This window comes from Chrysochloris asiatica, unplaced genomic scaffold (assembly GCF_000296735.1).
Source record: "Chrysochloris asiatica unplaced genomic scaffold, ChrAsi1.0 scaffold00404, whole genome shotgun sequence".
NCBI lineage: Eukaryota > Metazoa > Chordata > Mammalia > Afrosoricida > Chrysochloridae > Chrysochloris > Chrysochloris asiatica.
Genome location: NW_006408922.1, coordinates 248,366 through 262,943, shown reverse-complemented (window position 1 = coordinate 262,943; position 14,578 = coordinate 248,366). Strand labels below are relative to the sequence as shown.

General features: G+C 47.2%; 1 protein-coding gene across 5 annotated transcripts; it reads right to left on the bottom strand.

Moving 5' to 3' along the window:
• PORCN (porcupine homolog (Drosophila)) lies at window positions 1-10,458 on the bottom strand. Of its 5 annotated transcripts, XM_006876646.1 has the most exons (15): window positions 10,314-10,458; window positions 9,291-9,463; window positions 7,350-7,542; window positions 6,863-6,906; window positions 6,333-6,514; window positions 6,119-6,249; window positions 5,984-6,001; window positions 4,840-4,854; window positions 4,613-4,738; window positions 4,376-4,476; window positions 3,236-3,312; window positions 3,080-3,143; window positions 2,885-2,970; window positions 1,691-1,801; window positions 1-406 (listed from the first exon to the last, which is right to left on the bottom strand). In XM_006876646.1, the coding sequence occupies exons 2-15, from the start codon at window positions 9,424-9,426 to the stop codon at window positions 305-307; spliced, it is 1,386 nt and encodes a 461-aa protein (XP_006876708.1). In that variant the 5' UTR covers window positions 9,427-9,463; window positions 10,314-10,458; the 3' UTR covers window positions 1-304. The 5 variants fall into 5 exon arrangements, with proteins under 5 accessions (XP_006876708.1, XP_006876711.1, XP_006876710.1 ...); XM_006876647.1 differs by lacking the exon at window positions 4,840-4,854 and having other exon boundaries at window positions 11-406; XM_006876649.1 differs by lacking the exons at window positions 4,840-4,854; window positions 5,984-6,001.
• Between the last annotated feature and the right edge of the window lie 4,120 nt (window positions 10,459-14,578).

Sequence of the window (14,578 nt, the reverse complement as noted above, 5' to 3'; positions counted from 1 at the left end):
AGCTTATTGTATCTTTCCTACTTTTATTCAACAATTACAAACTATATAAAAAAGGGAGAAGGAAGGCCTGAAGGCCTTGGATTTCCCCCTCTCTGCTTCCCGAAGCATCCCCCACCCATAAGCCCCATCAGGGTCTACCCTCCCCTTGCTGTGTGGTGGGGTGAGAATCTAGAAGCATGGAAATGGAGTGTGTGTGTGTGTTAGAGCGGTATTGGGAGTCAAGGATGGAGAGGGAAATGGGGTAGATCATCTCCCATCAAAGCTGGCACCCTAAGGAGGCGTCTTGAGGGTCCACAGATGTGCCTCAGCCTATGAGACGGTAGAAGATCCAGCATCCAAAAGTGACCCAATGACTGGCCCAGCTGAGCTCTGACCACTTGTGGACAGTGTATGCCATGCCGTAGCCCTGTGGGAGAGAGAGGTGATGGTCCCACTCAGCAAGGACAAAGAGAATCTCAAAAGAACCCATCCTTTGGGCACATCTAGACTACATAATCACCCCAGGTGAGATCCCATAGAAGGGACTTCCACATAAAAGGTAAACCAGATTTATATATTTTCCTTAAAAAAAAAATCAGGTTAAAAACAAGACAAAACAATTCTGCTCTCAGATTAGTAGTCTCCCTAATATATAAAGAGTTCCTAGAAATTAATTTTCAAGGTACAAATCAATAAAGGAGACGAGGAGGCAATTCCCAGTAAAGGACAAACAAATGGCTCTTAAACATATTTAAAATGCTAAATCTCTCTCATGTTCACCTGTGTGAATTCATGTTGGTATGAGGTTACTTGCTACAACATCATTTGCAATAGGAAAAACTGGAAATTACCTGTGTGTCTACCAATAAGGAACAAATGAAATAAGATATGTCACATCCTCAGAATGAAAAAAAATGAATGAGAATACATAAGAGTAATTAACTGTGAGGGGGATAAGGGGCAGAACTGGGCATGGTGCGGGAGCAACAATTTCCCCTGGATATCTTGAATACTGTTTGATCTTTGAACCATTTGAAAGATTTTAATAAAAAAATTTTAAAAAGCTTTACCCAGATTTTGCACACTCAGCCGGAATTTTTTAAAAAGTAATTTTTCACGAATAAAGATATAAAATAGTTTATTTTTAATTAAGAATTAAAATATAGCTAAAAAGATGCAAAATCTGGATTTGCAGGAGCCATATGAATAAAAATTATTTTAAAGCGGTTTTGATTTAAAAAAGTAAAATCTTGAATTTGCTTGTTTGACACGAACAAAAACAGCATATAAATTTTATTACACAAACTTAAAGTAGTAAAACCCAGTTTACATATTCAACCTGAGTAAAAATATTATTTTAAAAGTTATATAAGAAAGACAACCTAGATATTACAAGTTCTACCTAAACAAAAAATGAGATAAAATAAAAAATTAATCATAAAAAATGTAAACCCTGGATATTGCACTCCATCTCTATAAAATAACTTTGTAAATTAAAAATGAGTGAAACACATTTTGCACACTTCACCTAAGTAAAAGACCCTAGTGCAAATCAAGAGAGGACTGAGGACTAGCTGCATTAAGTGAAATCACATAGGAACCTCACAGTTTGGTGCTCTATCTTTGTCCTTACAGTTTCCATGATCAGATAGTGCCATCCCTGGATTCCTCACCCCCGCCCACCCACCCAAGACCCATGGCCCCACCTCACCTGCTCCTCTGTAGTGTCATCCACATCAACATCGAACAGGGAGCCCAGGTAGGCCAGGTGGAAGGTGGCCAGGCCCCCAAAGAGCAAGTTTAAGGCTCGCACCCCTAGGCCCTGTGGGGGACAGATGGATAGCCTTGGCAACTGGATCTACTCACTGTTCCCCACCTCCACCTGGGCAGGGGAGTCCAGGGAGACACACAAGACACAGTGGGCACATGGAGTAAGGGTATCCTGGTTACCCCCCTGAAGTAAGAAAGAGATGATTCAGCTCCTCCTGTGGGAGCTCCGAGGGTATCCAAGGATGAGGGTACTGTTAACAATGAGGGTGTACAGGTCAAGTGTGGGGCAAGGATGTCCAGTTGCTGGAGATGAGAGTATCAGGCAGAGGAGGAAGAATGGTGGGACTTTGAGTCACAGGGGTTTATGATGATGAACTTGGTTGTCTGGTGGGAGGACAAATATGAGGTTGTCCATACTTATTGCAAACAGAATTTAAAAAAACCCGCAAAACTCAAATTCCTACCCTGACCTACAGGGCCCCAAAAGAGCCAGCCACGGGCTGTGCCTCTGGCCACGCTTCCCAGCCCTCACTCACTCTACGTAAGTCACAATGAATTCCTGGCTGTTCCTCAGATATTCTAGGCCCACTCCCATCGCAGGACTTTTACATTGGTTGTTCCCTTTGCCTGGCAAAGAACTCAAAGCTACCTTATGAGGGCGGCCTCCCCTGACCTTCCTATTCAAACCTGAAACCACCTGCCCCTGACACTTCCTATCCCCGTCCCTTCTTCATAGCACTAATCACAATGTAACAAACTATCAGATTTTACTGACTTCGTTTTACTTACTGTCACCTCATTAAATTGTTAGACCTACAAAGGCTAATGGAGTCCTGGTGGCGCTGTGGGTGAATGCGCCGGACTGCAAAGCCGTTTGAACTGCAAGGTTGGCAGTTCAAGTTCACCAGCTGCTCCTTGGAAACCCTATACAGGGTCGCTATGGGTCGGAACCGACTCGACGGCACTTCATAACAACAACAAAACAACAAAGGCTGGGACTTTGGCTTGTGTCTCCAGTACCACTCCAGTGCAAGGAAGCAGGGCACACTGAGACAGATACAAGATGTGACTGAAGTAATGTTTTTTTGAGGAAACATTTTGGGCACGAGGATGGCTGACCAGGCTGAACCCTCACCAAACGATGCTGGTGCGAACAGTCTGGTGGGCATCGTTTCGACAAGACGCAGGCACTGAGGATCCGAGCCAGGCGCTTCCGGAGGACTGGAGTGGGTGGGTGGAGGTAAGGAGGTCAGGTTAGCTTCAGGAGAATGGTGGTTCTAGCCCTGTGCCAACCTTATACTCTGTCTGTCAGGTTGGGCCCTGCACTCACCATGCTCCACATAAGTGATAAACGCCAGGGAGAGCAGCACAGCAGCCAGGTGGAAGCTGAAGCCCTGGGGCCAAGGGGCGTGGATGAGGTAAATAAGGAGGAGGCCTTACCCTCCCCTACCCAGCTTCCACCCCGATCCCATTCCACCCTGCTCACATGCAGGAGGGCGCTGGCTGCGTAGGTAACCAGCACTGCTGAGAAGGTCCCCAGGCGGAGAGCATTCTTGAAAACATCTGGAGTGGGGAGAGGTGGGTCAAGATTCTCCTGCAATCCCCCTGGTCTTCTTGGAAGAGCCATAGGGCAGGATGAGGGTTCCTTACAATTGTCTCAAACCTCACAGATCCAAAGCATAGCTCTTGATCTGCCCTCCCAGCCTGCTCCTCTCACATTCTCCCCCAGCTTAAGTCAAAGTCAACTGCCATACTTCAAGTTCCTCAAGGCAAAAACCTCTAGTCACCCTTGATCCATCCTCCTTCCATTTCTATAAGTGTGCTTTAACCTTTCATGGAAATATTCGATTATCTTCTAATTCCATTTTCCACGAACTTTTTAAAGCCCCCTCTGCCTTGGCAATTTACCCAGAATCTGACTCCTCACCGTACCCAGCCACCCCCATCAATGCCAGCCTGGACTACTGCTTCTGCCCTTGCTTCTACCCTCAGTCTGTCCTCAGCAGGTGGAAATTTCTGTTAAATCTTCAATCAGGCCATGGCCCTCCTCTGCTCAGAATCCCCTCATGGTTTTCTCTGAGCCTCCATTCATTCACTCAAGAGAAAAAACTCAATAGCTCACTAGGTTCTCTGCAGTCAGCCCCCTCTCTATCACCACTCCCCCCATTCACCTCTCTAACTTCACCTCCTACCATCACTCTCTCCCTCCCTCACTCCACTCCAGCCACAAGAGTCTCCTGCACTGCTCTGCATATATGACATGCACACTCTCACCTCAAGGCCATTGCACTAGCTCTTCCTTCCATCTGCTAATACTCCCCCACAGAGCCACATTCATGCCCTCACACCTACCTCAGCAGACCTGCCTTGACAATCTGCCTCCACATCCACTCTTACCTTTTTAACTTTTCACCCTCTGCTTTATTATCCACACCTCCCACTGAAACACCAGTTATACAAGGGCAGGGATTTTTGTCTCCCGCCCTCTCTCCCTCCCCCTTAACACACTGTTATCTTCAGTTCCTAACATACAGTAGGTGCTCAATAAATGTTTACTATATGAATGTGTGAAAGGGTCTAGGTTGACAACTCTCAACTCCTCTGGAGTGGTAATTTGGTGACATACAGTTATTTAACCAATAAGACATGGGCAGGTTCCAGCTTGTGACAACTTCCACCATGGACCGGGGGAGCTCCACATTCAATGGCTTGGACACTGTCAGGTCCCTGTGGGCAGAAGAGACACGCAAATCCATTAGGGATCGTCGCCCATCTGACTTCCACACTTCTTCCCTCCCTGCAGCTCCTCTAGGCAGCAGGCCTATGGGAGAGGGAGGACCCCCCCACACACAGCCCTTCCCACCATTCCAGGTGATCTTTCTCCTCGGTGAAGCCAGCCCCTGCCAACGTGGCTGTGGCCTCGGACAGAAAGCCCACAAAATAGTTGCTGAAGTGGAAGGAGACAGCACTCTCGTAGGCTCGCAGCCACCTGGGGAGAAGGAAGCAGGAGGGAGAGGCACTGTGCCCAGGCCTTGGCATGGTGTACCCCCACCATCTGTCAGCATTCTTGGTCCCACTCAGTGGACTCACCTTACCATGGTGCCCCTAGGGGTCAGGAGAGCCGCAGAGAAGAAAGGAAAGAGAGTCAGAAAAGTGGAAGCTGGCCTGAGTTGTTCATACACAAGACAGAAACTGGTAAAAGAGGTGGACAGACAGTGACATTCATTCATACACTATCAGACGGATGCATGAGCTATCCTATAATACGCAGTCTTACAGGGCCAGACATCCAGATCCAGCCATCATCAGAATCCTGATCTCGCACATGGCCACACAGTCACAGATAAGCACTACCAGACTCATAGCCTTGTAAGCCTCTCCGTGACTCACTGACTGTAAGACAGACAAAAATTCCTGATGTTGAGTACAGAGACCACCAAACACATCACTCTACACACATACACAATTCTGCAGCCAAATTTAGTCACCCTGTTAGTTGTACAATCAGATATTATAAAAAACAGGCAGCATCCTGCATTTAGAAAAGCTTGGGTTTTGGCATCAGGCCCTGTTTTAATGTCTGTCCGCTTGCTTAGTTGGGTGGCATTGGGGAACTTTTCTGAGCCTCATTTGGCAAGAGACATAACCATCAACCAGTGAGTGGTGGGGATAGAAGAAATGTCACACAATCAAATAGCTGAATCAAAATCTAGAGGCAAAGCAGAGGCAAACAGTCCCACAGACAGACACATACTCAGTTATGACCTCTCAGCTAGACAACACCAAGCAACCAGAGGCACACAACACAGATGTTATACTCAGGAAATGGAACTAATGTCAACCACATACCCCATCATTGACCGTGGCAGTCAGAGAGTTATAACTTACCATCCCACATTCAGGGAGTCAGCTGCCAATAGCCAAACAACCCTCATATAACCCTTAGTCAGAATGACAGAGAGGTCCCTCCCCATTATAGTTATATAACTTGTTTCTAATAGTGAAACAGCTGAGCAGATGGACAACCAGATACACCATATGTGTCAGAGCGCCAGTCGTCCACAGAAGCATTGAGCCAATCTTGGTCGAACAGGCAGCCACAGACAGACACCCACTCTCTGTCTATTTATGGGGTGGACAGTCAGGCTCGGACTTACAGAACCAATTACTCACAGACTGTGCCTCCCCACTCCCCACTTAGCCCCACTGGCCCTCAGCATCTGCCCTCATTTACCTGGCTTTGCGTTTCTTGCTGTAGTAATAGAAGACAGACAGAAGTATTAAGAGATAGACTCAGAGTTGGCGAGACCCCAGGTCCCTACCCAACCCCATCAATGCCGGGCAGAGGCCTCAAAGACTGTGTGCTCACTTGCGAAGGAGACGGTCACCGTCGAGGGGGATGAAGTATGGGAAGAGGTAAGGGCCCACACAGGTGGACAGTACAAGGCACAGCAGGGCCAACACCAGGCTCCTGGCCACCTTCTGCAGCCATCGGCAGCTCTGTGGGGGATCAAGGCTCCGTGAGCACTGACCTATGGCGGTTCCCACAGACCCTACCCACCTGTCCCCACCCAGGACCTCACCAGTGGGCGGCCTTGGACAGCCTGTAGGTAGTTGTGGAAGGATATCCAGGGCCCAAAGACGATGGTACCCACGAAGTAGAGGTAGCCCATGAACTCCACAGGTGAGGGCACTGCACCCACCTCACCCCGGTCCAGGTCGAAGCCCAGAGACACCGCCTTCATGGCCACGATCATCTGGGCCCCTATGTGTGGCACTCATGGTCAAATGGAGGGTCAGAGAGCATGTCAGCATGAGAGGTACAAGGATGGGCATGGAGTCAGACAGGCAGGTGGACAAGTGGCCCCAGGATAGGCAGGTGTCCTTACTCAATATGCTCAGGCAAGTATATGGGATGGGGCAGACACACTTGGGAGAGAGTGAGAGAAAAAAGCCACGGTGGAGAAAGACGTAGACACAATGGGAATCTGAGGCCTGCTTGTACAGTGGGGTGGACAGATCCAGGAAAAAAGTGGAGAAAGAAAGACACAAGATGGGAGGAGTTAAGAGAGGTAGGATGGGACAGAAAGGCTGACCAGTGAGACGGACCTACCTCGCATCTTGTGCCAGGTCACGGTGTCCACCATGTGCATTTCACTAAGGGAAAAAGGTACTGGTCTTGGCCTCATGATCCCCATGACCTCAGAGACCACAGAGGTGCAAAGCTTATGCCTTCCCTTGTCCTGCACAACCTCACAGAGAAACAATTCCCCTGAACTCCCTAATTCAGGGAGAGCCCAGGCCCTCTCTGCTCTATACAGTCTTGTGAAAGCACAAGTCTCCCAGACTTCCTCCTTAAGGAGATCTCACACTCTCTCTGCCCTGGAAAACCTCCCATGAGAATAATTTTCCCAGATTCCCTTCTTCAGGGACATTTAACAGTTGCCCTGTTCTGTACCTCATCAGAGGAGAATTCTTTCCCCAGATGCCTCCAGGGAATTCCACGCCCTTCCTGTCTAGAACAACCCTGGCCAAGGAGGAGCCTAGGGGCCCATCTGCCCTTCACCCAAGGACATGGGGCTGAGGATGCACACCCATACCCCATAAGTAGGTAGATGAGGATGGTGACGGAGAGGAAGACTCCACGATGTGAGGAATGTCGGCAGAGGAACAGCACGAGGTAGCACAGGAGGCTGAGTAGTACGACCCAAACCATGTGCAGCTGAAAGAAGTGGTAGAGGCTGAAGAATCCTCCTGCCACAGTGCTTGCATGCTTCAGGTAGGATGGCAACCCTTTGAGTAAAAGAGAGAACAAGAAAGTGTAGGTTGATGGGCTAATAAGAAGGGGAGGACAACCTGGGCAGAGGGCACAACCTGGGCAAAGGGCTAGAGGTTGCAATGACTGAAGGGAGCCCAAAGCAGATGTTGGGGAGCTGGAGAGGGTGGCAGAGCCTGGGTTTAAAGAAAACAAACATCTATAAAGGGTATTTAGGGCACCCTGGAGGAAATCTGAATGTTGACTTGGTTGAGGCTGTGGCTGTGTGTGTGTGTGTGGGGTGGGGGGAGTGAGGTGGAGGGGGGAATGTCCTTGTTCTTGGGGCTCACAAACTGAAGAATATGAGAGCAAAGTGTCACGATGTCAGCAAGTTATTCAGAAGATTATATGGATAGATTAGCTATATAGATGGATTGAACGACAGAGCTAATGTGGCAAGATATCGACTGTTGGAGAATCTGTTGAGGTATATATGAGTAGCGCTAATGTGTCAGACTGCAAAGTCGTTTGAACTGCAAGGTTGGTGGTTCAAGCTCACCAGCTGCTCCTTGGAAACCCTATGGGTTAGAATCGACTCGACAGCACTTAACAACAACAACATTGTACTATGCTTTCAATTTTTGATAGATTTGAAATATTTCAAAATAAGAACACTGGTGAGAAACAAAACTTCCATTTCTAAGAGAAAAAAATTGGAAAACCTTTGGATCTCAGATTTCCAGAAATCTCAGCAGCAGCCTCAGAAGCCGGTGATCATGTTGTTGTTAAGTGCTATTGAGTCAGTTGTGACTCATAGTGGCCCTGTAATAGGGTATCCAGGGAACGACTGGTGGGCTTCAACCACCAACCTTGAGGTTAGCGGTCCAGTGCTTATTATCCTACAGGACTCTGGAGCTTCTGGGGTCTTAAAATGGTAAGGTTCCAAGTTCCGTACAGGATGCTGAGATTTCTGGAAACCTGAGATCCAAAGGTTTTTCAGTTTTTAGTGGTGCTGTGGGCTGCAAACCACAAGGCCAGTGGTTCAAATCCATCAGCTACTCCATGGGAGAAAGATGAGGCTGACTGTTCCTGTAAAGATGTACTGGGTTTCTTTCTGGTTAGCACGATTGTGGAAACATTCCAGAATCCTAGAATTCATAAATCTATCCATGCTTGATTCTACACATCCAGAATGCCAGTATTTTGAGAGACTGTTGTTGTTGTTGAGGGCCGTCGAGTTGGTTCCAACCCATAGCGACCCTGTATAGGGTTTCCGAGGAGTGGCTGGTAAGCTTCAACCACCGACCTTGTGGTTCAAACCCACCTTGCAGTCCAGTGCATTAACCCACAGCACCACACCAGAGCTCTGACTTTTCAGAGCCTAGAATGTAAGAATTTCAATTTTCCAGAATCCCTAAACTCAGGTAGTTTAGGAGTTCATGACCCTGTGATGTCAGCGTTTCAATAATTTATAACCTTGGCATATAGACAGTTCAGAATCCAAGATCCAAGGACCTTACTTTTCGAGGATTCCAGAACCCAGGACTATTGAAATACATGGCTTGGCAGCACAGGGCATGGTTTGGCATGGCATGGTATGAAGTGGCTGAGCATATCGGGATGTGGTATGGAAGAATGAGGCTAGGGAGGCCTGGTGGGATGTGTGGGGCTGGACATGGTGGGGCTTGGTTTGGCATGGCAGGACATGGCAGGGTAAAATGTGGGTTGGAATGTGGCAGGAATGATATGACCTGATGTCGCTGCACAAGTTGTGACAGTCACTTACTGAGCCTCCAGAGGAGGCGGCAGGTGAGGCAGATGGCAAGGAGCAGCCAGATCTGGTCAAGGCCCTGCTGGGCAGTAGGCAGGAGACAGCCCTGCAATAGTTGCTGGAAAAATTCTTGGCGGCTGAAGGTGGCCATTTCGGACCCCCAGAGATGGATGGACAGATGAACAGACCTGCCAAAAAAGGGGCAGAAAAGGAGCTGAGAAATCTATGGGGCAGATGACCATGTTCAAGGGATGAACTTGAGCACTCAGATTTCATCTGGGGCTGCCTAACTCATTCAGATACCAGCAAGGAGCTCTGGTAGCGTAGTGGTTACAAGTCGGACTGTTAATCTCAAGGTCATCAGTTCGAAACTACCAGCTGTTACTTGGGAGAAAGGTGATGCTTTCTGCTCCTGTAAAGATTTATAGCCTCGGAAACCCTATACAGGGTCGCTAAAAGTTGGAACCCACTCCACCACCACTGGGGGATTGGAGGAAGATGTGAAGATCAGTTACATCAGATTGAGGAGCTAACTGGTGTATGTGAGTGGGTGGGGGTTGTTCTGGGAGAACACACAGCCCGTGGTGACCTGTGATGATGAATGAAGGACCTGTCCTGATGCTGTGAATCTCCGGGATTCTATGGTGATTGAATGATGGTATACATTATAGGCCTGTATACCAAACGAGTGGGGGAGCGCCCTGGTTTCCAAGGTAGAACCAGCTTGTATCGCTCCGTGTGGAGAGCAGGGTGGGGGATCCTGTGATTTGGGAGCCGTGTGCATCTCTCCTTGTATGGATAGGGGGTGTCCTGCATCATCGTTCGCCTCATCTCACCCCCACTCGGCCTCTCAAGGCCGCCAAATAAGCCCTGTCTAGGTCCGGGGGCTGCAGGGAACTGGAAGTGTCAAGAGGACACAGTCGATGAGGGTGTCGGAAAGGTGATGGGGAGGGGGTTCCCAAGCACTACCGATCAGCACCGAGAAGCTGGGTCCGGGATGGGAGCGGGGGAGCCACGCGCATACTCCTGGCGACCTACCTGGCAGGAAGAAGTCCGTGGTCCTGCGGGCCAGGGCCGTACCACCGCCGCCGCGGCTGCCGCCTCCTCCCGGCAGCCTCCCTCACAGGCCCAAAGGCCGGGACCAGCTGCGGCTCCCAGGGCGGCGCGGAGAGAGGGCCCTTTAAATGCCGGGGAGGCCCGGCCTGCGGCTCCTCCAATGAGAGGGTAGAAGCGGGGCGGGGACAGGAGGTGGAGGAGCGAGAGGATTGAGAGGAGGAGCGGGAGGGTTGTGGGGAGCAGGACGCTGGCAGACGTAGGCGCGCAAAACATTCGCGCCCTCACCTTTCCGGTCTGTTAGTGTTTGAGCCCCTGAACTTTTGATTCGGGAGAGTCTCTGGCCCGCTGTAAACAAACTGGAATCACCACATTTCTAATCCTTGGAAGCCAAGATGGGGGAGGGAGGAGGAGGAAAGCCCCTTCCTTCCAACTACTCCGCGCACTTGTTCTCTCAACACTACAAAACCAAAACGAAACGCATTGCCATTAAGTCAATTCTGATTCTTAGCGACCCTATTTAGGGCTTCCGAGACTGGAAATCCTTACCGGACCAGACAGCCTCATTTTTTCAATAGCCCACGTTGCAGTCCAACTCCTAGCCCACACACTGCCATGCCCCCATTTCACAGATGAGACAATAAACCGAGGTCGCTTTCCCCCCATCCTTTGAGAGCAGTAATGGAACTTCAATTTTCCCCTAACCCCCAATTTCCTCAAAACCTGATGCCCAGGGACCGGCCAGAAACACTAAAAAGTTAAGGAGTGTGCTATCTTGGAGCGGGAATTAGATGCCTGCGCTTCCCCCCAGGGCGTTTCTTTGCGTGCTTTGCAAGTTACTGAGAATTGATTTGCTGTCCTAAATTCCCCCGGAACTTGATCAGACAAGACAAACTCCTCCGGTCCCCCAGCAACTAGTGAATGTTCCTTGTGAACCCGAAGGAATCTGCTACAGATTACCTATCAGGTGCATTTATAAAGCGCTTACAATATCCCCAACAAAGATTTGTATTGGGCACTCTCTTCGTCAATACTAAGAATTAATGCAGGGTCTGCTGTCGGGCGCCTGTCTAGGCAATCCATTCTTAAGCTGATGAAGAGTATAAGAGGGGGCTTCAAAAAATTCGTGGAAAAATGGAATTAAAAGATAATGAAATGTTTTCATGAATTTTCGAAACTCCCTCTTCTTGCATGAGGGTAATTCTACAAAGTTATAGAAACCTTTATTAAACAAGCATTTCAAAAGGTGAGGCGATTTTTTCTTGACATACTCTCCAGCTAGGTCTATACACTTCTGACAGTAGCGTTTCACCGTAGCGTTTCCATCTCTCTAACGTTTCCCTGAAAAATCCTGTGCGCTTCAATTGACACCATATCAAAATGGCAGTGTCGACATCCTTGAGGGACTCAAATCGTGTTTCTTTTAAATGTTCTTTGTGTTTCGGGAACAAAAAGAATGCTGAAGGGGCAAGATCAGGACTGAGGTAAGGTTTCCTAAGGAAATTCTCTTAGGACAGTCCTTACTATCCTTAAAGAAGAAGCAGGTGAGTTGTCGTGATGGGAAAAAAAAATTCCTTGACACAACTTTTGTGGCCTTTTCGTCACCATTGCAGTTTTCAGTGTTCTTAAAACTTCCTCCTAGTAAGTCCCTGTGATCGGCCTGTGTCCTTTGAGAAAATCTATCAAGGTTACCCTCTTTGAAATCTAAAAAAAAAAAAAAAACAGTCACCATAAGCGTCTGAGCTGACCTCTCTGCTTCGAATTTAACTGACCCAGCAGGTTCCCTCAGAATTTACTGTTTTGATTGGACATTCTTTTTGGAAGGCACCTAAAGAGACTAAGGCAAGTATATTTCTGAGAGAACTTGTTTGGAGTCATCCACTGATCACAGAGACATGTTTAAACTTGTTTTGTTTGGAATAAACCCATGCATGCATTAACTGGAACCCTAGTAGCAATACTTTACAACTGACCTTGTATGTGTTCAAAGAGCCCATTTGCAACGTTTCATTCTGTTATACATAAGGTCACCGTAAATCCGAACTGACTGACTGAACAGCAGCTAACAACAAAGGCTAGATGCTTAGCTATGATATAGAAGGGAGAAGGAAGCACAGGTAAGACAGAACTCACTCTGACCTGAGGAGCTCAAGATAGCAGGTTCTAATCACATTAAGGAGTCCTGGTGTGGCGCTGTGGGATAATGCATCAGACTGCTAAGCTGTTTGAACTGCAAGGCCAGCGGTTCAAGCTCACCAGCTGCTCCTTGGAAACCCTATATAGGGTCACTATGGGTCGGAATCGACTCGATGGCACTTGACAACAACAACAATCACATTAATGTATGCCTGTATGGATACTTGCAAGTCCTATGGACTCTCTGACAGCGAAAGAGCGCGATTAGCAAGTCTTTGCTTGGAAACAGCAATAGCAAATGAAGAAGAATGTATAAATCTCTCTTTTTGAACAATTGTTAACATGAAGTAACATGGAATTTTAGCTCATAAATTAATATTCATGTATTACAAATGAAAAATATTTAACACAGAATATATAATGAATAATTGCACAGGCCAGATGTATGAATACCAATTCCTTTTCTTAACAGCAGAATACAGGCCAGACATTTTATGAATGAGACTTCGTTATAAAGTTTCCTCAATTTTCAAACATATGTAGTCAACATGACCCTCCTCTCTCTCTATATCATCCAGATTCAAAAATTGTCAGGATTGTAACATATTTGCTTCATCTGCTCTCTTTTTAAACTTTTTCTTATTTTTCCCTTTGCTTAATTACTTTAAAGCAAACCCTGGATTTCCCTCCCACTCAAGATGCATCTCCAAGAAATAGGACCTTTTAAAAACAACAACAACAAAACAAAACATAACTCTATAACTTTAACTTAGTTTTAATCAGTCAGTCCAGTCAGCTCTTACTCAAATTCCTTCCACTAGACACTATTTTGTCTTTGGGTGTATTTGTTTCCTAATGTGTCCCAAACACCTAGAGCAATGAATGCCTAGCACACAGTGGGTTCTTGATAAAGGTGTATTGATTAGTGAATATTGGTCTATAGGAATGATTCAATTTTTCCCAGTATGCTTCTATAGGAGATAAGAGTGCTTTAAAAAATAAACATAACCACGATATCATTGTCACACCTAAAAAATTAACAGTAACTCCAGAAGAACATTAAATATTGAGTCAGTGTTCAAAATTCCGATTGCCTAAAAAAATTTTAATAGTGTTTTATTGTTGTTCTAATCAGGGTCCAAATAAGATCAATTGATTTACTCCTCTCCTGAAGTCTCAGGAGAGGTGGTGTGGTGGCTAAAGCACTTAACTGCTAACCAAAAGGTTGGCTGTTGGAACCCACCAGATACTCTGAGGGAGAGATGAGGCTGCCTGCTCCCATCAAGATTTACAGTGTGGGAAACCCTATGGAGCAGTTCTACTCTGTCCTATAGGGTAAGAATGAATCGGACTTGATGGCAGTGGATTTCTTATTGATTTGTAGATGTTCTTTATATTTCCTTATTATGGATTGAGTTGTGGCCCCCCAAAACATGTGTTGGAGTCCGGACTCCTATACCTGTGTTGTGTTGCATATATAGATTAGTTTGTGTGTGTGTGTGTGTGAGAGTGTGTAAACAAGAGTTTACTGACAAAGACAGAAGGTCAAGTTTTCCCTTAACAGATCCCAATCAGCATTCTTAGGGTGACATGGATCCTTCTCCCCTCCCCATTTTTCTCCACATCCCAAACTTCATAATGTAGGCCTGGAAGAGAGAGAATAGACACTCAGGGAATCTCTGACCAGAAAAAGATTTGGATGTGTATTTGTTTCCCTTGCTGTTTGTACTGATGCCAGTCAACAGTTACAAAGTACATAGTGAGGCAGAGGAGGAAAGATTGCAGGGCAACCTCCACCCACTTCTCCAATCCAGCCCACTTTGGAACCCAGCCCAAAGGGAAGCTGCGGTGGAACCAACAGGTCTGTCTCTTCAAGTGAAAAGTCCTTTTTACAATACGCAGAATCCCTCCCTAATTCTGCTCAGGGGTGCAAAGGCCCACAGCCTCCCCAGGGAGTGAAAAGTTCCTGGATTGGTTCAGCCAGGTCAGCTGAACTATTGCTCATTGATGGGGAGGCTGAGCAAAGCCTATTTTGGGAACTTGAGGGACATATCCTCATATAAAATTGTCTTCTGTCTCCTTGCCCTGACACACACAAAAAAACTGGGGGGGGG